The 26,836-nt window shown below is 42.6% G+C and overlaps 1 protein-coding gene and 1 long non-coding RNA gene across 3 annotated transcripts in view; one reads left to right on the top strand and one right to left on the bottom strand.

Moving 5' to 3' along the window:
• Positions 1-45: 45 nt before the first annotated feature.
• LOC144583491 (uncharacterized) lies at positions 46-20,699 on the top strand. The gene is made up of 2 exons (XR_013537275.1): positions 46-3,179; positions 12,913-20,699. It is a non-coding gene; the product is annotated as an uncharacterized LOC144583491 (long non-coding RNA).
• Positions 14,320-26,836, bottom strand: part of CMTM8 (CKLF like MARVEL transmembrane domain containing 8) — a 56,860-nt gene continuing 44,343 nt past the window's right edge. Inside the window, exons 2-4 of one of the 2 annotated variants that reach the window (XM_073003450.2) lie at positions 22,189-22,362; positions 20,560-20,676; positions 14,320-17,627 (exon numbers count right to left, since the gene is read on the bottom strand). In XM_073003450.2, the coding sequence (XP_072859551.1) occupies positions 17,544-17,627; positions 20,560-20,676; positions 22,189-22,362 (375 nt within the window). In that variant the 3' untranslated portion in view covers positions 14,320-17,543. The remainder of the gene's footprint in view (positions 17,628-20,559; positions 20,677-22,188; positions 22,363-26,836) is intronic. The other variant, XM_073003451.2, reaches the window with a different exon arrangement.

Genomic DNA, 26,836 nt, shown 5'->3' with positions numbered 1-26,836 from the left:
CGCCAACGCAGGAAAGCGCAACGGTTGGGCTGCTGCCTTTCCTGAGGCAGGGGCGCTCCGGGACGGGGAGGGGGGTGGAATCCATGGCAGGGCGACTGGTGGAGCTGAAACAGGAAGGAAGGGGGTGGCGGCAGCAGCAGCGAGAAGAATTTGGCTTTCTTGCCCTGAGACACTGGAACTTCGCTAAAGCAACAGATCAGTAGCGATTTTGGAATTTGTTGTATGGCCGACACGGCTTCCCCTTAAAAGGACCGGCCGGGGAATTGGAAGCGTTTTACCTCGAGGCTACAGTGTTTGATGGCCTCAGCCATCTGCAGGCTGCTGTGGTAGCCAACAATTCCTACTGGTCCCCACCCCACCCCCGTCCCAAAAGAAAAAATAGGTAGCATCTGTTAAACTACTACCTTTTGCTGCAACCAGCTATAAGGGCGCAGAACTGTGTGGAAGCTTTCGAGCTCCTCATAACTCTTCCATCAGGCTCCTTAGTTGGTGTAGAGAAGGCAGGAAACCCAAGGTGGTGGGTATGATGCCAAGGAGACTGCTTTGAGTCACAGGATGCCCGTGGGGAAAGCTGCCCGCATTCAAATCCGGCCCTACTACTTGATGGGGTGTAAAACTGGACTATTCTTACACTATGGCATGTTGGTTGTCCCGATGTACATACTGGTACTGGTTTCCATTTGTTCATGAAACTGCAGTCTGGGGAACCCCTTGCTAATATCTGATAAATTTTAGAGATTAATATTATAGATTTGCATCCTTTTCAAAGTTTGTCTCAAGACTGGGCTGCTATTTCAAGACTATTGATATTTATAATAAGTAGATGTGCAAAACAGTAAAGTGGGTTTCCTTTCAGTAGTACCAGCTACATTCCAAAATGTTAAATTTCTAACGTTAACAAAATATTTTATTGGGACTTTAAAAAAAAATCTTAATTTATCTCTTGTTAAATGTGAGGATAATGAAAGGATAGTCAAATCGAGAGACAAACCAATGGCCGCTGGGGTGGAATTTGAAACGTATACTCCTGACTCCAGGGGTGGAATTTGAAATCTAGGGCTTGGCTAGGTGGCTCAACAGGACTGGGCTGGATCTGGCTAATTAGGGTCACTTAAGGTCACATAGAAGTCCAGTATGCCAGTTGGTATGATCCTTACATTCACATGGCATATGCACCTCAAGTGACCTATTTTGGCCCATCATCTCTTAAGAAAAGAAAGAAAAGAAAAACAAAAATCCCCTCTTTGGCCCTCTTTCTGGAAGGAAACTTTCACTTTTTAAAATTTTATCTAAAATGTACAGCACATCAGAGCTAGCCTAATAGGCTAAACAAAACAACAACAACCCCCCACCTTTGCCTCTTTCCTCTGTCCTTTCATGAAGGGGCCTCCTCTGTGGAAGAGCAGAGTGAGTTTTTGATTTTCCAGTATCATTAATGTGCTAAACTTAACAATACTAGGAAACTGAAACCACATAGGAAATTTAAAACAACAAGATCCAATATGGTTCTACCCCAGCAATCACACATGCCAGAAATGAACAAAAACAGCGATCCTGCTTACAACTGAAACAGAGTAGCTCCTAACAAGGAGCCCGAAAGATGCAGATAAGAATGCTCTCTGGACATTGTGGTTAATGTCATCTAGTCACCAGCAAAAAGAGCAAACCAGCCCATCTCCTCCATAGACTAAACCGCAGGACAAATGCCATTGTAGCCATTCCCTTACACACACAATTTGCCTTTGTAGCCCATATTTTGAAACTTGCTTTTAAGAACGACCACTGGCATGGACATCTGCCATGATTTTGGAACTTTTAAATGTTTTTTTTCTGCATGATTCATAACACAAAGGTCTCCGGCCTGACAGTCCTGTAAAAAGCTTACATTTGCTTATGATTTTTAAGTGGTCTAATAAAGGTGTAGCTTATTCTTGCTTTTAAACCTTTTAGTTAACTGTATGAGAGGAATTCTAATCAAATTTTTAAAATGTATTCCACTGCATCTTTAATATCAAGATACTTATTTTCATTAATGTAACTCAGGTCCTGAATATTACAATAGAATATTTGGAAATGTTAATTCTCTGATACAGTATGTGTTTTTGCAGATACGTATATCACATACCCCTGAAGAATTGTATTTGATACAAATGTTATTGTTACATCTTTACTATGAATACCTTACATGGGATCAGAACACTATTTAATATCTCAAAGCCTGGCAAGGCTAGGTAAATAGTATTTCTCTCTCTCTCTCTCAGCATAACAATCATTTCAGCCTACTTTAATAAAATTTTAACAAGAGTTACCTCACTCTCCAATTTCAAAAATCCATGCCTTATTTTAAAATGTATATCCTATATCTTACATATGTTTTAAAAAGTAATGCAAACACTATTAAATACAAATTATTTGGTTTAATTTTCCTTTGTAGCATGCAGCTTGACTGTTACTGCTATGTGAAATGGCTGGCAGACATTTTTATAGTCTTATGCTAATATAACTTAAAGCTTGAGACCCTAGTGAAAGTAAATTGGAAGATTCAGGACAGAAGGTAGTAATTAACCATATAGTCCACAGTTATGGAATTTGCTGCTAAGGCCACCAACTTTGACAACCTAAAAATAAAATCAAAGAGGATGTCTTATACTACGTCAAATCATGTGTTATGTGCCATTGTATGACTTATGGTGACCCCAGGAATGAGTGACGTCCAAAGTGTCCCGTCCTCAAGATGATTTCTCAGTTCTTGCATATTATTATATAAAACATGAAACAGAATCATAGAATAATTGAGTTGGAAGGGACCCATAAGGCCATCAAGTCCAGCCCCCTGCTCAATGCAGAAATCCAAATCAAAGCAGATCTGACAGATGGTTGTCCAATTTTCTCTTGAATGCCTAGAGTATTGAAGCACTCACCACCACCTGAGGTAATTGGTTCCATTTTTGTAGTGCTTTAACAGTTAAGAAGCTTTTCCTGATATTCATTGTAAATCTGGCTTCCTGTAGCTTGAGCCCACTGTTTTGTGTCTTGCACTCTGGAATGATCAATGTGGATTCGTCGTTTTGCGAGGTTATTGTCTAGCGGGGCACCACTGTACAATTCCAAGATCCTTCTCACTTGTAGTATGAGCCGAGTGTCCCCCATCTTCTAACCATGCATGTTTCCCCCCCAAGGTGTGAGTAGAAAATTGCTGAGAGTTTGACTTCTTCACTAAAGGAAAAAGGGAGTAAAAGGGCCATTTGTGCATAGCTTGTAAATTAATTTCCAGAAGCTGAGTGATGAGAATTTAACTCCTTCGCTAAGGAGTGTGTGTGTTATAATTAAATTCCTGAGTAACCTGGGCCGATAAGATATAGCTGACAGGGTAAAAAGAAAGCGCAGACTCCGTAAAAGCGAGGCTGCGCAGTAGAAATAGAATGTTTTTGTAACCTAATGAAATTGTAGTAAGTTTGTGAGCCGTAACGGACCGCCCGGACGGACAGCCTATATAATGTGTACTCTTCCTTCGTTCCTCAGAGAAACCAACGCCTTGCATGGCTTGGCTTGCTTTCTCTCCGCTTTCTGCAGCAGCGAATAATAAATAGCCTCCACTTTGTAGCCTTCGTGTCTCTGTCCATTTCTGTTGGGGGAATTCATAAGGGTCTTGAATTCCGATTAACAGATTGGTGTCAGAAGTGTGGGATAATAGAAGCCCCTATTGGGGTCGGGCTCAAGCCTGTTGAGGCTGTGGAGAATGGCGGCAGCCTTGCGGAGAACCGGAGGGCTCCCGTCTTGTTTTCGACGGCCGTTTCCCGCCTGGCGTCCTGGCTACACAGTCTCAAGAACTCACGGTGAGACACGAACGTGAGGAGGACGGGTGAGACAGCGCCTGGGTAATCGTGGTGAGTATTGAAATATTGAACTGTGGTTATTGGGGCGGGCGTTGTCAGAGTGATTGTGAATGAGTGGTTGAGCCTGCAGTTCTTCGTGGTGACCGTTGGAAGTTCCGGCGCCCGGAGTCAGGCTGCGTGTTTGAAGTCTGAAACCTTTCGTTGTGTCTGTGTTGAAAGGACCCCTTACCTTTCACACACCTCCCTGATCCCTTTGTGTTTTGTCTTCCCGCGGGATGGGCAATCAGACGTCTAAGAAACGGTCCAGTGGGGGCCAAAAGGAAAAGGGGGATTCCGTTGGGGACGCCCAGACTTGTGGAGGGAAAGATGAGTTAGGAATCCCGGGGAACAGTCCGTTGGCGAGACTGCTCCTCCATTGGGAACAGGTAAAGGTGCAAGATTTTCAAACCCCGGGTGAGATGGTTAGGATGTGCACAGAGATTTGGCCACAGCTTGACATCGACCCGAGGTGGCCAAAATTCGGGTCATGCATGTTTGAAGATATTAAAAGAGTGGATGATGAGTATGTAAAACATCCCCCGCGTTCCGCGTATGTGGATTCGTGGATGTGGTTTGTCATTAAAACTTGTGGTGGGGTTCGATTGGCCGTAAGAAGAACACTAGAAGAAGAAAAGCTTCAGGGCAGCGAGATGTCGAAGTTCAACCCCCTTGAGTTTTTGAGTCAGCCTCCACTGACCGCCCCACCCTTAGCGCCAGCCCAAGGTCCTTTAGATCCCCCTCCAAGATACGAGGATCGGGATGATGGGACGGTTGGTGAACGACGGGAGGGTGGAGAGAGAGGGTTAGGCGATGAAGAAGAACGACTATCCGAGGCCAGTACAGTCGCTTACCCGAGCCCCTCAAGGGTACTTGCGCCCTCTTTCAAAGGGGTAGAAGATAGGATAGATAGGCCGAATAAAGAGCTAAGAGAATTACTAAAAGATCAGGAAAGTGGGGATCGGCTAGCACTCAAAAGAAAAATCCTGAAGGTGGAGGGGGTGCTACTAAAATGTTACCCCTTCGACAGGTCCCTATGGGGGACGGAATTGGCTACGTGGAGGTTCCCCTGACTAGCACGGACCTAAGAATAATTAAACAACAGCTACCCCAATTGAGTGAGGACCCCTTGGGATTTGTTCAAGGAATGGGAGATGCCTTAGGGCCGTCCGTTTATACCCCGTCGGAATTCTTGCATATTTGCCAACAATTGGCCGGGGTAACATATACCAACCAAGCTTTGATCAAAGCTCGGCAACTGTGGAAGGACGGAAATGGGCAGCGGACAGACGCTGAAGCGACAGCCGCGTTCCCTGAGCGGACCCCCGCAGATTGGAATATCCAGACGCTAGAAGGAAGGGAAAAATGTGACGAATTTAGGAAATATATGCTATTGGCATTTGAGAATATAGTTCCTAAAAATATAAGCGTCACCAAAGCATTTGGGCAACCTCAGGGCAAAGATGAGAGCCCTGTAGAATATTTGGAAAGGTTACGGAAAAACATGCGACAATATACCGGGCTAGACCCAGACCAACCCAACAATGAACAAATCTTAAAGCTCCAGTTTGTAGCTGGAAGTTGCCCTGACATTAAAATAAAGCTACAAAAGTTTGATGGTATGCTGGTAAAGCCCATAGGGGAACTATTGACGGAAGCTCAGAGAGTGGTGCTGAGGCGAGAGGATGAGAAAGAGAAAAAGAAGGTGAAATTGATGGTCCAAACGGTCAACCAAGTGTTGACCCAGAAGGAACAGGGAAGGAGTTCCTCCAGACCACCATGGTCTGGACAAGGACAAGGTGGCTGGAGAGGCAGTAGGGCTAGAGGAAGAGGAGGATATGGAAATCAGGGAGCCAGGCAGGCAAACTGGGGAGCTCAGGGAAGAGGGGCAAGCCAACAGGGGCAGAGGAGACCCCTGCCCCGGGATGTCTGCGCGGCCTGTGGCCAGTCCGGCCACTGGAAGAGAGAATGCCCACAGAGGAAAGGGAAGGAAACTGAGGAACTTGTACGCATGGCAGCATGTTATGAGGATAGTGAATAGGGAGGTCAGGGCTGTCTGGTAGAAAGACCCACTTTTTCCGAGCCCATGTTAACCCTAAAAGTGGGCACCCCTCCACACGAAGTACATTTTCTTGTAGATTCAGGGGCAACTCGCTCGAGTCTTGCATGTCCGGCTTGGACCGGGCTGTGCCCCCTCTCTGGGGCCTTTATTAGCATTATAGGTGTAGAAAATTGTGCCGCTCAGGTGCCCATACTTAAGCCCCTATCAGTTGAGAAGCCAGGCGAATCTGGACAACTGATGCATGATTTTTTGTGGACCCCCGAGTCAGGAATAAATTTGTTAGGACGGGACTTAATGGGAAAAATGGGCCTAGTGATCACTTTAAAGGACCAAGTGTGTAAGGTTACCCTAGCAGCTCTCCGGGAGGCAGATGAACGAGAAGTAAATTCAATAGTGTGGGCCAAGCCAGGTAATCCAGGGTTGATGAAAGTCACCCCCGTGAAAATGAATTTAAAAACCGAAGTGCCCGTGTATCGTCCTCAGTATCCCATCCGGCCCGAAGCTGAGGAAGGTCTTAGGCCAGTAGTGAAAGAGTTATTGGATGACGGTCTAATAGAACCCAGTGATTCCCCTTATTGCACCCCCATCCTGCCAGTAAGAAAACCAAACGGGACTTGGAGAATGGTGCAGGATTTGAGGGAAGTGAACAAAGTGGTTATCCCCAGGGCCCCCATTGTCCCAGATCCACATACCATATTGAAAAGGATCCCTGATTCGCACATCTGGTATACCGTAATTGATTTAAAATCAGCGTTCTTTTGTGTGCCGGTTGATCCAGTATCCCGGCCGATATTTGCATTCCAATGGCCACACCCAGATACAGGAAAACTCACGAGGTGGCAGTGGCGAGTCCTCGCGCAAGGTTATGTAGAATCTCCAACGATTTTTGGGGAAATCCTGGAAGAAATACTCCAAAACTGGGCACCACCTCCTGGAGTGTTGCTTACCCAATATGTGGATGATCTGTTATTGAGCGCATCAGAAGGAAAGTTGGTAAGGAAAGCTAGCGTTGGTTTGCTCAATTTCCTAGGGCAACAAGGCCTTAGAGTGTCAAAGGAGAAACTTCAGTTTTGTGAGGCAGAAGTAAAGTATCTGGGATTGATATTGAAAGGAGGAAAAAAATACATTAACCCCAAGAGAATTGAAGGCATCCAAGCCCTGGAGATGCCCAAAACCAAGAGACAACTGCGAAGCCTATTGGGGACACTAAATTTCTGTAGACAATGGATAGAGGGATTTTCAGAGTTAGTTCAACCATTCTTGAAGAAATTAACAGGGGATCAACCGGAGGTGTTGGTCCTAGAAAGGCCTGATTATCAGCTATTGGAAAAACTGAAGAGAATTTTGGCCTCGGCCCCAGCACTAGGTCTATCAGACCCCAAGAAGCCGAGTCACCTGTTTGTCACCATAGGAAGTGGTGTGGCGAAGGGGGTATTGGCCCAAAAGAAGGCTGGGAGATACCAAGCGATTGGGTACTTTTCTAAGCATCTGGACCCGGTGGTCCTGGGGTGGCCAGCTTGCTTGCAAGCCTGTGCCGCTGCCGCCTCAATGGTAAAGGTGGTGCGCAAATTATACCCCTTTGAGGTAATCATACTCCATTCACCACACCAGCTTAGGACAATCTTGACTCATACAGCAAGGCGGTGGATGACCGACAGTAGACTTATGCAGATAGAAGCTATTTTGTTAGAAAAACCAGATCTACTGTTGACCACCACCGATCATTGCAGTCCGGCCGAGGGCCTTTCAGAAAAAGTTTGTTTGGAATTCAAAGGAGAACATGACTGCATGGCAGTTACAGACCTCCAAACCAAGTACAGAGAAGACTTACAGGAAGAACCTATTGAGGGAGGTAGAAACCTGTATACGGATGGGTCCTCCAGGGTGATGGATGGGAAAAGGAAAACTGGGTATGCAATAGTGGAGGATGGAGGGTTGGAAGTGGAATCGGGCCCCCTCCCTCCCGGTATGTCAGCACAGACAGCTGAGCTATATGCAGTAAAAAGAGCCCTAGAGATTTCAAAAGATGAGACGGTAAATATTTGGACGGATTCAAAATATGCTAGCGGAGTGGCACATGTATATGGAAAACTGTGGTGTGAAAGAGGATTGTTAACTTCACAAGGGAAGAACCTAGCCCATCATAAGCTTGTAGCGGAAACTTTAGAGGCTCTGAGTCTTCCCGCCCAGGTGGCCATAATACATGTGGCGGGCCATCAGAAGGGAAACAGCCCTGAAGCAGTAGGGAATAGGTTGGCAGATGAACTGGCGAAAAAGGCAGCCGATAAAGAACTGCAAGCAGCTTTACAGGCAGCACTAATTCCGCTGGGGCAAGAACCGGCACCCCCTTATAGATACAACCAGAAGGAGTTGGAACTAGCGGAGCAGCAAGGAGCAGTGATGAAAAACGGAGTGTTAACCTTGAAGGATGGCAGACAGTGGCTCCCCGAAGGGGTTGTAAGAGAAGTATTGAAAGCCCTACATGAGGGGGGGGGCATTGGGGAACTAAAGCCATGACTAGTGCATTCTCACAGCGATATGTGGGGAAGAAAGTCTGGTCTCATGCAAACACCATCCTAGCACACTGCATTCCATGTCAACGAGTTAACAAGAATAACCCAAGAAAGAGCGAGTGGGGGGGAAAACCTTTGGCAGTTCACCCATTCGAAAGCATTCAGTGTGATTTTATCGACATGCCAAGAATGGGAACCTTGAAACACTGTTTGGTCATTACGGACCAACTTACAGGATGGGTAGAGGCATACCCTACTTCCAGAGCAACAGCAAATGTTGTCTGCAAGTTAATATTGGAACAAATTATCCCTAGATATGGGATTATAGGGTCCATAGATAGTGATGGGGGTCCCACTTCACCCAAAAGGTACTGCAACAGGTGATGGAGACATTGGGGATTAAGTGGAAATTACATACCCCCTGGCACCCACAAAGTTCAGGAAAAACGGAAAGAATGAATCAAAGTCTAAAGAATCAGGTTATAAAACTAATGCAGCAAACTCAGTTGCCCTGGACGAGGGTGTTGCCTCTGGCCTTGTATTCTCTCAGAACTAAGCCTAGCCAAGTAACTGGGTTATCTCCCTTCGAGAGTTTGTATGGGATGAGCATATGGGATGTAAGTCCTAGGAGAATAGACCCTAATTTGGATATGTTCAAAGATGCTTTTATTAGAAAACACTTGCTGGCACTATTCTCCATTTTATCAACCAACAGAGAGAAAGGCATTTCTACCCAAAGGACACCCCTGGAGACCCCGGTGCATTCATTCCAACCCGGTGACTGGGCCTACATTAAAGCATGGAAAACTGAACCATTAACTCCCAAGTGGTCTGGACCATATCAGATACTGTTGACAACAGAGACTGCCATCCGAACTGAGGAAGCTGGTTGGACGCACCACACTAGGGCAAAACACTCTGCAAATCCCGAAGGACAGTGGGAAGCTGTGGCATCGGGAGAGAGACTAAAATTGGTGTTAAAAAGAAAAGTGTAACCTATTATGCCTTTGAGAAAAATCTGTGACAAACCATGTCCTTTCTTTGAGACCCAGCTGACACGTAGATCATTAAGCAGGGACGTGGATAAGTGGGATATGGGTTTAGATGTTGACACTAATATAGGTTGGGTTGTGTTTTCGGGATTTTCCATCAAGAACGAGGCTGTGCTGGTAGAAACAGGACCTGAAGGAACTGTAAAGGGGTTTGTTCACAAGGAGGTGGAGAGCTTGTGGGACCCCCGCTGGTGGCACACTAAATTTTGCAGAGGCTGCCCATTAACCACAAAACGAGCCCCTGAGTATTTGGAACCTGAACTAGAGGAAGGGGAAGAAACTGATCCCCACCGTGGTAGAAGCAATAGTGGATTCGACTCAGATAGTGAGGACCCCGAAGAATACTTTGAAAACCCTAATCCTTTCTACCCTGGTGGCACCCTAAACAGTGGGAATGATATAAGAAACTTGAGAGATCCCCTGCTTAGACTAGACCCATTTGAACCCCTTTGTCTACTACACTGTCATTTTTGCCCTTTCAACTGGTGTGCCCGACTTAGCAAATTTGACGAGGACCCTGACACTAGGTGGTACATACTGTATACGGGATACCAAACTGGACTGTGGGTGGAGAGCTTGTGGGCTGTAGACACCAAGGCAGCGAGTTATTGGTGGAAACCGTGCCAAACAGAACCTGCAGGAGCAGTGACCATCCCCAGAGGATGGATCTGCAATGCATCTTCGGTGCACCACGAGACGTGCTGGAAGTGTTGGAAGGTAAGCCCTTGCTGTCCACCTGAGCCCGATCCAGCCGAAGAGGATTGGAATCCTCTGTACCAGTATCTGTGAGAACCGTGCCCCTAGTGTCATGGAGAGGTATCATTGGAAGACTGGTCGGGAGAACCAAGGGAAAGGGTAAACTAATCCCCATCATAATCACATTGTTAGGTGTTATTACCCAGGTTAGCGGAACTATCTGCCCGTGCATCACACAAACCCGACAAGGAAGGAAGGAGACACAGACTCTTGAGTATAAATCAGCCTACCAGTGTCTCGGGAATATCAAAGAGTGCAGCTTCAACAATATAAATTACAAGGTGTGCTACGAAAAGGACAAACCTCCTATTTGCTATGACCCCACAAAAGAGCCAGAAAGGATATGGATAGAGATGAGGGCAGGGAAATCAGGATATGGAAGCATCATTGACAGGCAAATGCGCAAGTCTAATGGCCCGGTTTCTCTAACATTTGATGCCTGCAAACTGTTGTCCTATGATTATTGGGGAAATTGTGGGAACCTGGGCTGGGAAAGAACCTACCAAAAGAATGATAAGTACATTGGGTATGGAGTCCCACAACAGAGGGTAAGGGCTTGGAGTTGTAACAAGGAACAATATTACTTGTCCCATTGGTCATGTGTAGTGTGGGCTACTTGGCCTGGAAAGTTTGACCCCTCAGCTGTACTTAAAAGGGGGAAAGGGTCGAATTCTTGTAAACGAGGGGAGTGTAATCCGGTTAACTTCACCATATTGAAACCAAAGGAATGGGATACAAAGGATCTATGGTCTAAAGTTTTTGGATTACGGATCAATGGGAAAGGAAAGGACCCAGGGGGATATTTTGTATTAAAACAAGTCAGAGAAGGCATAGTAGGAGAGGATATGAGAACTTATAAGACATTTTGGAAAGAGTTGGAATCTGACCCCTGGGAACAATCCGTCACCACAAAAACAATAAATTTGTTCGTAGAGTTGGCACAGACAGTAGCCACTACCATGAACGTCTCTAATTGTTACATCTGTGGGGGGACTCTGACAGGGGACCAATGGCCTTGGGAGGTCATAGGATGGAATCAGACAGCCCCCTATAACACATCAACATATCCAACTCATAAAGTATCCTCTAGATGGGAGTTAGCAAGTGAGTTGATAGGAGAAAGCTGTGTTCAACGAACAGAACAAGATATAGAATACCCTTCGTTTCTCGGGGATTCTACATGTAAATTCATCAAAGTATTTAATGGGAGTAAGGTTAGTACATGGGGAAACTCTACTCTGGGGTTTGATTTAAGGAACCCCTGGGAAAATTTAACTGAGGTGGCAAGGATCATTTGGCACAATGGTACAGTTGTAGATGGCGGGGTTGCACCTGCCGGTTTGTATTGGGTTTGTGGGACCATGGCCTACTCTCATTTGAGGACAGATTGGACAGGGACTTGTTACTTGGGACATCTGCGACCCTCATTTTTCATGATTCCCCTGTCCAGGGGAATGAGACTAGGACAACCTGCTCAAAACCAAAGGAAGAAGAGAGAGTTGAAAATAGGCTCATGGAAAGATGATGAATGGCCGCCTGAAAGAATCTTAGCATATTATGACCCAGCATCCTGGGCCCAGGATGGTTCCTATGGATATAGGACCCCTATCTATTTACTAAATAGGCTCATTAGACTGCAAGCCGTGGTAGAACTCCTCACTCGAGAGAATGAATTGGCTCTGGAGGTGTTAGCCAAACAAAACACAAAGATTAAAAATGCTATTTATCAAAATCGACTGGCACTCGATTACCTTCTGGCGACAGACGGCGGGGTTTGTGGAAAGTTCAATCTTACCAACTGTTGCCTTGAGATAGGAGATACTCAAGAGGTGATTGCAGAGATTACTGGCCGAATGAGAGAACTAGCCAATGTACCAGTCCAAACTTGGACTGGAATGTTAGATTCAACAGGCTGGCTGGGGGGGATCTTTAACAATTGGAAACAAGCCTTATTCTTTCTCTGCATGATACTGCTTGGCATGATGCTCCTACCTTGTCTCATTCCTCTAGTCCGCAATATGATAAACTCTGCGGTGCAGGCAGCTATGCCTAAAACTGTGCCAATGATGGTGATTAGAGCTCCGGAAGTACAGTACAAGATACTCCCCATCCAGGAGGGAGAGTCAGGTGAATAAGTCAAAATTAGTAAGAAAAGAAAAAGGGGGAATTGTGAGTAGAAAATTGCTGAGAGTTTGACTTCTTCACTAAAGGAAAAAGGGAGTAAAAGGGCCATTTGTGCATAGCTTGTAAATTAATTTCCAGAAGCTGAGTGATGAGAATTTAACTCCTTCGCTAAGGAGTGTGTGTGTTATAATTAAATTCCTGAGAAACCTGGGCCGATAAGATATAGCTGACAGGGTAAAAAGAAAGCGCAGACTCCGTAAAAGCGAGGCTGCGCAGTAGAAATAGAATGTTTTTGTAACCTAATGAAATTGTAGTAAGTTTGTGAGCCGTAACGGACCGCCCGGACGGACAGCCTATATAATGTGTACTCTTCCTTTGTTCCTCAGAGAAACCAACGCCTTGCATGGCTTGGCTTGCTTTCTCTCTGCTTTCTGCAGCAGCGAATAATAAATAGCCTCCACTTTGTAGCCTTCGTGTCTCTGTCCATTTCTGTTGGGGGAATTCATAAGGGTCTTGAATTCCGATTAACAAAGGTATAGAACTTTGCATTTATCTGTTAATTTAATTGTTGTTTTCAGCCCAGTGTTTAAGCCTATCAAGATCTTTTTGAATTTTGTTTCTGCCTTCTAAGTTATTAGCTATTCCACCCAATATTGGGGGAAATTGATTAGTATTCCTTGCACTCCCTTATCAAAGTCATTAATAAAAATGTTGAGCACTGGGCCCAGGACTGAGCTTTGTGGTACCCCCACTTGTTACTTCCTCCCAGTTTGAGGAGGCGCCAATGACAAGCACTCTTTGAATACATTTTTGTAACCAGCTCTATATATCCACCTTACAGTTGTTCTATCCAATCCACATTATCTTGCTAATCAGAATACAATGGGGCACTTTGTCAAAGGCTTTTCTGAAACCAAGATACATATACAGCATTCCCACTGTCTACCAGGGAGGTTACCAATTAAAAATGTGAGATAAGATTAGTCTGGCAGGATTTGTTCTTGATATGTATTCTGTGAGTCAAGACACTTCCCTTTTAGAGTGCAATAGGTCTTTCAATCATTTTTAGGGAGATGACTGTAATAGCAAGAGTGCTTGTTTGGCTGTTACTGTGGAAAAAACTATGGAGGATGTGTGTGAGAGACAGACACTTAAAAATCATTTCCCATTATGTAAGGGATGATTATAGAGAAGGGGATTTGGATCAGGGTATTGGAGAAAATAAAATAATACAGAATGTGATAGAGAACAGTATATGTCATTATTACATTTGTTGATATGCTTTTTACTAAGCTTACTTCACACTTATCTTTCCATATTTTTCTAAGTCTTTAAAATTTAATTCACACAAAGTTGTGTTTTAGCATTTGAAACTAGTTCCTGGTCTGAGAGACTTGGCTCAAATGATATAAAATGTTTAATTTGATATACACTTTGTTGAATTTGCAGATCTTTTTTTCATTTCAGTATACATAGATATGTTTTAATTTTGCTCTATCTTCCTTCAAAAGCGATCAGGGATGGTACTTTTTATCTCCCTAGCAATCATGTGACATACTTGAGACCGAGAAGGGATTTGAACCTGGAGCCGCTTAGCATGAGCTTCAGCAAACTACCTATTAAACCACCGAGGCTGAAACCCTGATGCAAAATTATGCAAACTTTTCAATATCAATTGTCATAAATCAGGAAATCTCCATAGGTATTATTTGTTGCATGACAAGTTATATGACTCAATTTGAAGCAGATAATAGTTACGGAAATTTCTTAAATTAGGCAGTTTGGACCTAAAAGTTATTCAGACACTGGCTCTCAAAAACCTTCTGTGAGGAAGTTAAGGCTGTTAGCACGTACACACTGTGTATTGAGAGTGTTTTTTAAAGCAGGTGGAACTAAACCACAGTTTCCTTTCCCGTTAAAGATTTTCTGATACGGTTGCATGAGCTCTACCTTTAAAAAACACTGAGTTTATTCCTTTCTGTGAAATATTGTTCCAGTTGGCAGTTCACCATCTCCACTTTAGTACATGTACCAAAGAAGATCTAGTAAATGGTTGAGATAGCACTATTGAAGTAGTCCACTTCTGATCAAAAAAAGTCTGATACAGTAATTTGAACATTTGGAAGTGTCTGAACTTATATTTCATATACTGCATATCCAGAAATTTAAATTGTGCAATGCACTGATACGAAGAAAGAAAGTTAGCAAGTCAGATAAAGAACACTATAAATATAATAATAATGTTTTAAGTTTCGTGTACATGGAAACATTTACACAGAATACACATTTTAATACTATACAAAATATTCAATGGAAATACTGTTATATTTAGAAATGGAGTAACTTTTTAAAGATTCCTAGGAATCCTAGTGAATGGATTTAGAAGTGTAAAGAGAAAATTATAACCATTTTCCTCTATATCCTGTTTCTTAAATCAGAACAGTATATAGTAATGGTCACCATTGGACAAATTTATAGTAAAGGAATAACTTGTTTGTTAGCAAGTTTAGAACTATGGCCAGAATCCTATTGGGATTTTATTCTGGAGTAAGTGAAACTGTTAAATCATAATGACTAATTGCAATGGGTTAACAAGGTGTTGGAAATGTGCTTGGTCACATACCCAGTCATGTGAGTGTCACAATCAGGTATGTCACCTGCACCTTGCTGGATAGCTGCAATTTGCCACCACAACTTATGCAGTTTCACTTAACTGCAGAGTAAAAATCTAGTAAAGTTCTGGTCTGTACGTTTGACTGAAATAAGAGTAATTATTCAAAAATATAAAGTTCCTGAGAATGTTGGAAGAGGCACTATCCCATCCTTTGGCTCAGGTAGCAAAATATGTAGTGGTAAACATACTTAATAGGAATTTGATTTAGTAATTTAATCATTTCTTTAAATCAATTCCTTTTTCAATACTGCTAACATTCAAAACTTGGTATTAATGAATGCTGATTACTTATCCCATTAATTTTTAAAAGGATTCACTCTGATTAATATCTTAATTATTCCATTGCTAGTCATTTTCATCCATCAGCTTCCACTATAGCAATCTCTGAACAACTTAATGTTGGCTTTTTGCAGTTTTAGGCAGACCAGTCATTCTGAGAACTCTGCTGTAATAACCTGAGGCTGAGTATTTTCTTCCATGCTACTTTAGATACAGTGAAGTTCTACAAAGCGAGTATCATCAAAAGCTCTGAAGTTTCAGGACTGTGTACAGTTTGGTTTTTAAGTGGGAGATTCCCACCAAAGCATCCCATTCATAAATGTAAAAATATTTTTTTTGGTCCCAGACTAACATGTAAAAAGGTACCATTTAATTCAGTGTGAGAAGTTATACAAGAGTAAGTTAAGATCCCCTAGCTTTTGGTAGGAAGTTCAAACAAAAAAAGCCCTGCTAAATGAAATCAAGGGCTTATCAATTCCCAGATTCTGATCCCACTGTGGCCACACAAACGCTGATGGGAAACCTACAAGCAGGACAAGAGCACAACAGCACCCCTCCATTGGTGTTTCCCAGCAACTGGTCTTAAGAAACTGATGGCCAACAATCTTTGGAAATAATATGCAGCCATCAGATGAACCTAACTTCTGCCACTTTAAAATGTCATCTAAGTTTTTAAGCTAATTCCATTAACAATTACTGTTTGAACTTTATTTTGTTCTTCCTGAATGTCCCACCATTCAGCTTCACTGGGTGATCCTGTATTCATAGAGGCATGGCAACTTTCTATTCACTTTCTCCAAACTATGCCTGTTCTTATATACCTGTATTATACTGCATTTCCCCGTTGTTCCATTTATTCTAAATTAAACAGTCCCAAATGCTGCAGCTTTTCCTTGCTCGGAAGTTGATCTCGCAGTTTTGGTGGTGCTTTTCTGCACTTTTTCCACCTTTGCAATATCCTCTATAAAATTTGAAATCCAGGCTTGTAGTAGTTTGGCTTAGGTTGTCACAACTTCATTTAGTAGGTACACAATATTAGTCATATTAGATTTGATCACTTTCACTTAGAGTGCATCCAACCCATTACGAATTATTCTTATTTTATTACTGAAACTGTGACACTCAATTCAAATGCTTTAAAGCTGAAATTTTATCTCACTTTCCCTGGGGAAAAATTTCCACTGAACAAAGTGGATTTCTCCCACTCCTGCCACTGGGTAAATATATATAGGATTTGGTAGGAACAGCTACATTTACAAAGTAAAACAACAATGGATTCATAAACATTTTGTAAACAGCAGTGTATACATATATACACATAAACACACACACTTTTCTACTGAAATATCAACTAATACAAAAATATAAATAAAATGTTCTAGTCAGCAGCAAATTGTCACTAGAGTAGGCCCACTGAATCAATAGCACTTATGGAGGAGATGACTCACCAAATCCCCATTAGTTCAATAGGACTACTCTAGCTGCAATTTACTGCTGGATTTCAGTCACTGGGTCAGACATTAAATCAATAAGGCTTAGGTTGACTAAATCCCATTAAGTTTAATTGATTTCATTGGTCTATTATGAGTAAAACTGGATCAAAACCATAATACTTAAACAAACAAAAGACAGGATGCTCCCTGCCACAAAAGCAACAGCGTATTTTTAAATAGGTCTTTGTTTTAATCATTTACAAGATACTGCCATTCAATAATGTGTTAATGCTATGCTCCAGCCCTCCCCAACCCTTATCATATCCAGCCAGTAGGACCAGCTGGCTGGGGATGATGTGGGTTATAATCCCATATTTGTTGAACACTAGTTTGGGGAAGCTTGCCAAACGCTGTTACTGGGGAGCAAGTTTTGCTGAATTAAGTAGAGTTTAGGTTAGAATAGATGTTGGCAGATTATACTGCAAGGCTTCTACCATATACGTGCCTATTTTGCAAGTCACCCCATCATACCCCTGGATTCAGTTTAAATAATGTTTTGGTTATTGAAAACACGAGAAAGGCTTCTGTGCTTTCTCCTTTTCCTCCTCTGTCACATGCATCAATTCCTTCCTATGCTTCCTGGTTTCTGGTACCTGTGATATGAATACCACAACAGAACATGCTTACCCAAAACAAAGTAGTGGAGGGAATTCACATGCACATGTAATAATAACCTATTACATCTACACATCTGCTTTTATTTTATTGACTAAAATGTTTATTGTAAGGTCTGTGTTCTCCAGGATACAAAACTAAAATAGGCATTTCCACCGTAGCAGGCAGTGACAATGAAGGCAAAGAACTGTAAAGAGGAAAAAGAGGGAGAGAAGATCTTATTAGAACATAGCAGCGTTCACTTAGCAGAATTTTATTACCCTCAAAGATAATACATGGCATACAACTATATTTTTTTAAATCTTTGACTTTGGTGCTGAGTCACATGGTTCTACCTAACTTGCTAGGAGAGCAATACCTTTCCTGGTTTCAGCACACATATGAAGATTAAGGAAGGGCCAATAATATAAATTGAAATAAATTTTCAAACTATTTCCTACAATTGTGTTTAAGAAGTTCTGAATCTTGAGTATTCAGTAGTTTGCATGCCTAAATTTATGGTATTTGGTTCTGCCAGATATTCACCATTCTAAGAAATTATATTCAACAACCTCCTGACATAGGGCCATTTCAGCAGAAGCTATGTTTACAGAACAACCACAATCTTAAATCCAACACCCCTTTACTGTACTTCTCCAGCGAACATTCTCTTCCCATACTTTTAAAAGTTCTAACAATGAAAATGCTTATTTACTTAGAAAAATATGTATGAATGTAAAATGAATAATAATCGTAGATAATCCTGTAATCTTAGAACTGCAGAGCTAGAAGAGACACAGCAAGGAATCAACTCATAACTTCTGGCTCTGCAGCCAGATACTAAAATACTGAACTATTCAGCATTTCAAAACATAATTAGTTAGGTGCACATGAACAAACATTTAGTTCAATGTAATTCAATAATAATCAATTCAAATATATTGCTCTTTATTCTGGTATCAAGACACTTTGTTCTGTTTTTTAAGGGAGACTAAAGAACAATTTCTTCATTTGGAAAATATAGTTTAATAAGTCCTGGAAATTTTGAATTCCAACACAAATGAGGAGGTAGGAACATGCAAACAAAAAGTGAGGTTTTGTCTAATAAACCATGATTAATTAGAAAGCAATTATTATGTCACTACTGCCCACTGGAGCTTATGTCACATTGTCAGCAGTACAGAACCACAATGAAAGTAGAGTGTTCATGAAAAATAATTTTTCATTGGTGTCTAATATCCACAGTGAGCTTCAAGTACTGGAGTGGCGACAGATTCTGAGATTTTATCAGGCATTGCCTACTGACTTGCAACTAGAAGGACTAGAAACATGTTTTTTTCTGAAAGAGGAAAGGTTTTTTTCAGTTTTTTTCGGTTTATAATCCGTATTGGAAGGCGGTTCTCAAGTCAAAAAGTTCTCAGGTCAAATCTGCATTTCCCATAAGAATGCATTGAAAACCATTTGATCCATATCTGCTCTTTTCCGTCCATAGAAACTAATGGGAAGCTGCTATTCTGCCTTCGACCACTAGAGGGGGATATTTTGTTTCTTTTTTTTTTAGGTCAAGAAAGGTTCAGGGAAGGCAGGGAAAATACAGTCCAGGCAGTACAGTACCAGGCAGTCTGAAGACTGTCTCCCAATCCACTCTCTAAACACTGGGAGGAGTGAGGAAGCAGACAGGCACCCTTTTCACTGGCCAACAGTTAACTGAAAGTTCAAATCTTGCACTTTCCCTGCCTCCCACATGGTTTTTTTTCAGTTCTTAACTCAAATCTAAGTATGTAAGTCAAGACAATATTTTCCTATGAGAGTGGTTCTTAAGTCAAAATGTTCTTAACTCAAGCCGTTCTTAAGTCAAGACCCCACTGTACTGAATTCCGTGCCCAGGACCAAAATTATGCCAAAGTGGAACCACAGAATATTCTGTAGTAAGTGTCCTTTAAGTTATTAAGGCATAAATAACACAAAGCATTTGGTAGGGAGGAATGGTCTTCTGACTGGAATTGAAGCAACAGATGCAAAGAGTAAGAAGACATTTATCGTTGTGATAATATGCATGTTTCAAGTATTCCAAAAGCAAAGTTCCTCAAGGGCACTTAAGACCTCTTTGTAACATACTTGCTATTTTGGTAGCATATGAACAAGTTGCTTAAATTAACTAATTAATACAAACCCTTTCACAATGCCACTCTATGTATGTAGAGCTTGGAAAAGTTATGTTTCCAGGTGGCCATGCCAGCTTGAGATTCTGGGAGCTTTAATCCAAAAAAGTAGCCTTTTTAAAACTATGGGTATGTGCAGTGACTGCACGAACAGTAACCCCAGGGAACTCAGTCTGACTTTCAATTCCATGTACAAAGATCAGGTCAATATGGAATGAGGTGTGTGTATGTAATTTTCCTTTATGCATAGGACAAATCTGGAAAAAGATTGGAGAGACTGAATCTCCAATTCACTTTTAGAAATCTAAGAATCATTTATGTGCAGTCGTGCCCCGCTTTAACGATTGCCTCGCATTACGATGAATCTGCTTTACGATGATGTTTTTACAATCACAATTGTGATCGCAAAACGATGGTCTAAATGGGGGAATTTCGCTTAGCGATTATCAGTTCCCTGCTTCGGGAACCAATTTTCGCTTTACGGCGATCAAAAACAGCTGATCATCGGGTTTTCAAAATGGCCCCGGGTGCTTAAAATGGGTCCCTGCTGTGCTTAGGGATGGATTCCTCACTATACAGGCACCGAAAATGGCCTCCGTATGGAGGATCTTCGCTGAACTGTGAGTTTTTAGCCCATTGGAACGCATTGAACGGTTTTCAATGCATTTCAATGGGTTTTTAAATTTCACTTTACAACGTTTTCGCTTAACAGCGATTTTCCTGGAATGGATTATCGTCGTTAAGCGAGGCACCACTGTATTGTATAAACCAAACAGCATACACAAGGCTACCATGGCCATTTTTCCAAGTGGAAAAGTGAGATACTGATGCCTAGCTATACTATGTCTCTTTCAACCTGCGCTTTCTAAAATCTCACTGTTGGTGTTATTTCATTAGAATATACATACAGTCCCTCCTCTGTTCATGCATTTTCATATGATGAAATCTATTTGTTTTAAGATAAAAATTACTACTTACTGAAGAAGCTGCCCAGCTGTTATAGTTGTGGCTATCCAATTCTTTGGTGACGGCACATGCATCTACAATGGCAGCAATGAAGTACAAAAGAAAAGCAGTGCCATTAAAACACAGTCCCTATAGAGAGAGACAAAGAAAAACAACATGATGAGCATCTTCCACTATTTAACTCAAAGCCATATGAAAAGTGAAGGCTGTTGGCAAATCCTTCATTTCCAGAAGAGTTACCATGGAACAGCACTGAACCGACCCAACTTCATGGACACTTACCACCTGGATGATGGCTGAAATCAAGGAAAAGTTTCTGCACACATTTCAAACTCAGGTGTGTTCTGGTCAGAAATAGTCTGATTGTCTTGACATTTTAATTGATTTTTGGTTTTACTATATTTCATGGGTGTTCATGATTTTGAAATATAGAATGCTCTGATACAAATAAAGGAAGAAGCTGAAAATTCATCCCCTTCCTCCACAACCTTTTCGCAACAACACCGTTCTGGGATCTGTTCATGGAACAACTGGTACAATTCATACTAAGTCCTGGGTGAGAAGCATGATACAGCATTCCAGTACATGTTTTTGTGATAAAGGGAATGCCCTCAGTTTCATTTTCAACATTGTGAAGTTCTGTGACAACCTTCCTCAATTTGGCACATTCCAGATATTTTGGACTACATTTCAAAAGGACTGCTATGGCTGGGGATGATGGAAGGTGCATTCTAAATTATATGGAGGCTGACATGTTTTGGGATGATGTTTCTACAAGTATCACAGGGGGCATGAATCCAATTAGGCAGGAGAAGGCTCACGTTTGTTATTTAAGGTAAAACTTGGAAGTGTTGTACCCACAGCCTTCAGGTATAACCTTTTCCTGATACCCTAAACGGCACCTTAGTGTTATAATTAAAATGACATTAAGCGTTTATGCTTCAGAGTCAAGCTCAGTAGGGTATGAAGTATCACCATCTCTTTGCAGATCACTGGGAACTTGAGAGGACTTAATTCACATTTCCCTTTCTTTTCATGAGTTCACATTTCTCTTCCTTACATGAATAGCAATCGGCTCCCTCCCCTGCCTGTTGTAAGTCCAGGACAATGTAGACATGCCAGATATGGGTTGGCACAATTCCTAAATGGAATGTGATGATTCCTTTCTCCCACCAGGTCAAAAATTCAAGAAAGATTTTTAGAGTTAATTGAAACTAGTTGTCTATAGAACAACCTTTCTGATATCTTTTATCTGTGAGCAGAAGGATGATGTGAAAATACACTGAAACTGCTTGAGAAAAAAGGACTCTTTGAGATAATCCGTGCTTTGGGATGGCAGTAATATCTACTCTTTTTGGCTTTCTGATTTTAAAACCAGTGGAATAGAAAGTAAGGAGATGTAGCTGAGTTGGCTTGGCCTTAAGTTTTATGATAGTATGTTCTATTGAAGTGGAGATAAAGCTTGGTACACTCTTTGGAGATGTCTCAACTTTACAACAAATTGCTGTTATCAGCAAAGAAGTTTGTAGATAGAACATCATGCCAAAATCTCAAAGGAGGAACTGCTCCAGTCATCAGACACCTATGAGTTTTCAGAATATTTTTTCAAAAAGTAACATAGATGCAAGCTGGAATACTCACCACTGTGGTCCATGGCACTTGGGGAATCCTAGTGTATGTCATTGTCATGTAGATGATTAAAAAGAAGAGAGTAAGAACCCAATAAAACACAGCCACGAACATCACCCATCCAAAGACAGGATACAGGAAATATTTTGTTCCAGCAATCAGTGTCCATACCAGCAGCCCTAATACCTGTAAATGCACAAAGGAGAAAGAAACTGTTGTCTAAATGGGAGTGGGGAAAAGATGACTCTGTTTCTAGACTATGAATGTAAAAGTTTGATTTCTGGGGTGAGGGAGTGTGGGCATATATTTATGTATTGTATTGCACTTTTAGGCTAATAATGTCCATAACTCTCTGGATGGTGCATATTTGGAAAATATATAAAATACAAACTATGAAACATGTCTACACATAACACATTATACTACTACAATAAAAGCAGCAGATGACAGCGAAAACAGGGAAAGATATAAAATCAAAATAAAACCAGCAACAAAATAAAAAAATGCAATATTTATTTATTTATTTGATTCATATATGCCTCCTTGGGTCTAGCACTACTCTGAGTGGTAAAACTCCACAAGGTTTTAAATTTCAATCTGAATAATGCTTGCACTAAAGGGGCAGCATGTCAATCAAATAAATGAATAAACCTTAGGATTTTTCTATTTTATTGTGGGTTTTACTTTGATTTCATATCTTCATTTGTTTCTACTGTCTACTAAGATCTGCAAGCACTAAAAGCAGTTCTTAAAGCAGGATTTCACCTGGTGTTCAAGAGACAATAATGTAGGTACTAGACCAGTCCTCTCTCTTATAACCATCCTTTTAGCCATTTGGCAGGGATACCGGGGGTAGGATCTCCAATGATGACCATTGTTACATACAGCACTGATGTTACCTGTCTGTCATGGGTTGGAGGGAAAGTTCCATCCTATGGGGAGTGGAAGGCGGGACATCAGGAGGAGGGGCTGTACTGTATATATATGTGAAGCCTGTGTGGAGGGAAAGCTGAAGGAGAGCTGAGAGAAGAAGCTGGTGTGGGAGTCTGTGTGTCAGACAGGGTACTACTGTGTGTCAGTCAGTACCAACCTGATAGGTTCAGGTGTCTGTATGGTTAGCCAGAACTGATAGGTTCAGGGTCTGTGCTTTATTTAAAGGTGTTCTGTGTGAACCAAACTGGTGTATGTATGATTGAGACTAAGCCACGTTACTGTATCTTATTCACTTGATCATTTTATTTTCCCTGTGTGTTATTTAAATAAACCTTATTCCTTTGTTTGTTTAAAAATCCATTCCTGGTCTGTGTGACTCCTTACAGGGAATGGTTGGTGGCAGCTTAGTGAAACTGTGGCATCTCCCAGTAGGTCTGGGGTTGTCACATTGATTGGTGTCCAGCGTGTGGGATACGACTGGTCCAGTTGTCCAGTGGTCCAGCAAAGCCTTGGCAAGTGTGCCCAGAGCAAGGGGGGTCTAGTCAGGGACAATCTGAGAGCGCGTAGGTAATCTTCTAGGCTTACCTCACGGGGAGGTACGCTAGTGGAAGAACGTGTAACCTCAGATTGGTGGGACTAGATTAGGGAGCTCTGAGGCAACCTGTTTTGGCGGGAAAAAGCTGAGGCAAAGCTGTGTGAAGTAGCAGTGATCTAGCCTGTCTGCTGAGAGGCCTAGCAGAGGGGGGTGGACTCTGGCTGGCAACAGTTGCAAGTTAGTGCTGAAAAAACAGCAGCAATCTATAGAAGGCTGGTTCTGAGGCAAAAGAGGAAAAAAAAAGTGGGCGCTTTATTTTGAGGCTTGACTTTTGAAAGCAGCCTGTTCTGGGGGGGGGATTATGCCCTTGACTCTAAGCCAAATGGCAGAAATGGGTGAAGTGAGGGAACCCCAGGTAGACCAAGGTTCTGAGGATGAATTTGGCTCAGTGCAGGATGAGAGCACGGGAGAACAGAACCCAGAACTCAGAAAAATGCTCCTAGCCCAACAGCATGAACTGAGGATGAGGCGATTGGAAAGAGAAGAAAGATTAGAGAGAGAGAGAATGGAAATGGCACTGGAGAGAGAGAAAATGGTGTTTGAGTTAAGAAAATTGGAACTGATGAATCAGAACAATAATAACAATAGGGATTCTGAGGGAGGCCAATTGTCTAAAACTGACCTGAAGAAATTCCCTGTATACCACAAGGGAGATTGCCCTGAGGTGTTCTTTTCCCTAGTGGAAAGAGCGTTTGTGGACTTCTCAGTAAGGGAAACTGAGAAGATGACCATTATGCGATCTTTAATCAGTGGCAGCCTGGCAGAAGTCTATGCAGAGATGCCAGAGGAATTGCTAAAAGATTTCGCAGAGTTTAAAAAACTGGTGTTTGCCAGACATGGGATAAATGCGGAACAGCTGAGGCAAAGATTCAGGTCACTCACAAAGAAACCAGAGCAGACTTTTACCCAAGTGGGGGCCCAACTGGTGAGGCTGCTAGAGAAATGGCTATCTCAGGAGGGAACAGAGACCTTCCAGCAGCTCAAAGACCTGATAGCGCTGGAACAGTTTTATTCAGTCCTGCTTGGGGAACTGAAGTTCCAGGTGAGGGAAAGGAAACCGAAATCTGTGGCAGAGGCGGCCGAGATCGCAGATTTTATTTATCAAATAAGAAAGCCCTTAGGTGAGGGGAAATCTGTAGGAAAACACAAGGAAACCTACAGCGAGTACTCTCAGGGACCAGGGAGAAACCAGCAAGGGGGAGGGACCCATGGTGAAGGGAAGCCCTCAGACACGAAACCAAGACCTCAGATTTTGGAGGGAAAACCAAAACCAGATGAGAACGACTCCAAGTACAGCAGAAAATGTTATTTCTGTCAAGGAAAGGGCCATCTAATCTCAGAGTGTGAGAAATTAAAGCAGCTAAAAGGAAATGTGCCTCATGATTTGAGTGGAACCAAGCCAAAAGCTGTGTTCTGTGTCCAGAAAGAGCAAAGCTCCGTGTCACTGAGGGAGCCTGTTGCCATGGCTACTCAATCTGGAACAGATACATCTGCTGATCAGGCTGGGGAAAATGGTCCTCTTGTGGAGGTCAAGCGCTGCTTGCTCGTGAGAACAGATTCTCAGTTGTTTGAAACCGCAGGGGTGGACGTAGGAATACTTGACCATCAGTATAGGGGGCTAAGGGATACTTGTTCCCAGGTGACCCTGTGCCATCCAGATATTATTCCTAGGGAGTATATAATCCCAAATGAGAGCATGAAGGTGGCAGGGATTGAGGGACAGGTGATCTCGCTGCCAGTAGCTGAGGTACCTGTGAACTTTCAAGGCTGGAGGGGAGTTTGGCGGCTAGCGATTTCATCGACTCTGCCAGCAGCCGTGCTCGTGGGAAATGACCTGGCTGAACATGTGAAACGGGTGCTAGTGATTACACGCTCACAAGCCACCACGGGGACAGTTCAGGGGGGTACTGATGAGCCCGAGACGGAAGCAGAGGGGAGTTCCGAAGCTGTGGTGGAAACCTTAACCACAGACAGCCGATTTGGCCAAGAGCAAAAGGCAGACGCCACTCTCCAAAAGTGTTTTGAACAGGTGACAGACACCCAGCTAACACCTGAAACCCCAGTGAGATTTTGTGAGAAAAAGGGGATTTTATATAGAGAGACCCTGAGGAATATCTCAAAAGGGGGAGATGGGATCAGAAGTCAGCTAGTGGTACCTGAAAAGTATCGCCCCATGATCTTACAAAGGGGGCACTCTGACATGTTTGCTGCGCACTTAGGGGTGAACAAAACCCAGCAGAGAATCACACAGAATTTTTACTGGCCTGAAATAGGGAAACAGATCAAAGAGTTCTGTAAACAATGTGATGTGTGTCAGAGGCAGGGGAATAACCGTGACAGGACCAAAGCAAAGTTGTGCCCTTTGCCTGTGATTGACACTCCGTTCAAATGCATAGGGGTGGATATTGTGGGACCTTTGCCCAAGGCCACAAAGAGGGGGAACAGGTTCATTCTCACCATTGTGGACCATGCCACGAGGTACCCTGAAGCCATTCCCTTGACTAACATTGAAACTAACACAGTGGCAGATGCCTTGGTGGGGTATATGTCCAGGATGGGATTTGCCTCAGAAATAATCACAGATTTGGGCGCATCGTTTACATCGAAGCTCATGAAACGGTTATGGCAAATCTGTGGAATTAAACACAAGGAAACCACTGCCTATCACCCTGAAAGTAATGGGTTAATGGAGAAGTTCAATGGGACTCTAATGCGCATGATTAGGGCTTACTTGGCGGAGAATCCAAACAATTGGGACCAGAAGCTGCAATCCCTTTTGTTTGCGTATCGATCAGTGCCACAAGCCAGTACCGGGTTCAGTCCGTTTGAACTTTTGTTTGGGAGAAGGGTGAAAGGGCCACTCGATTTGATCAAACAAAATTGGGAGCAGATCACCCAGGATGACCCACAAGACGTTGTGACATATATAGACTCTTTAAGGAATGACCTAAAGAGAAACCTAGGGCTAGCAGCAGAGACCCTGCAAGCTCAAAAGGTCAGAAAGAAAGCTTGGGATGACCAGGAAGGCAGGGAGAGGCACTTTAACCCAGGGGAGGAAGTGCTTTGGCCTAGGCCCTGCAAAGAGAGCAAGTGTCAGCTGGGTAGCCCAGAAATAAAATACTTGGGTCACAT

Source organism: Pogona vitticeps, chromosome 6, assembly GCF_051106095.1.
Source record: "Pogona vitticeps strain Pit_001003342236 chromosome 6, PviZW2.1, whole genome shotgun sequence".
In the NCBI taxonomy this organism is placed as follows: domain Eukaryota; kingdom Metazoa; phylum Chordata; class Lepidosauria; order Squamata; family Agamidae; genus Pogona; species Pogona vitticeps.
This window is presented reverse-complemented; position numbering and strand designations above follow the sequence as displayed.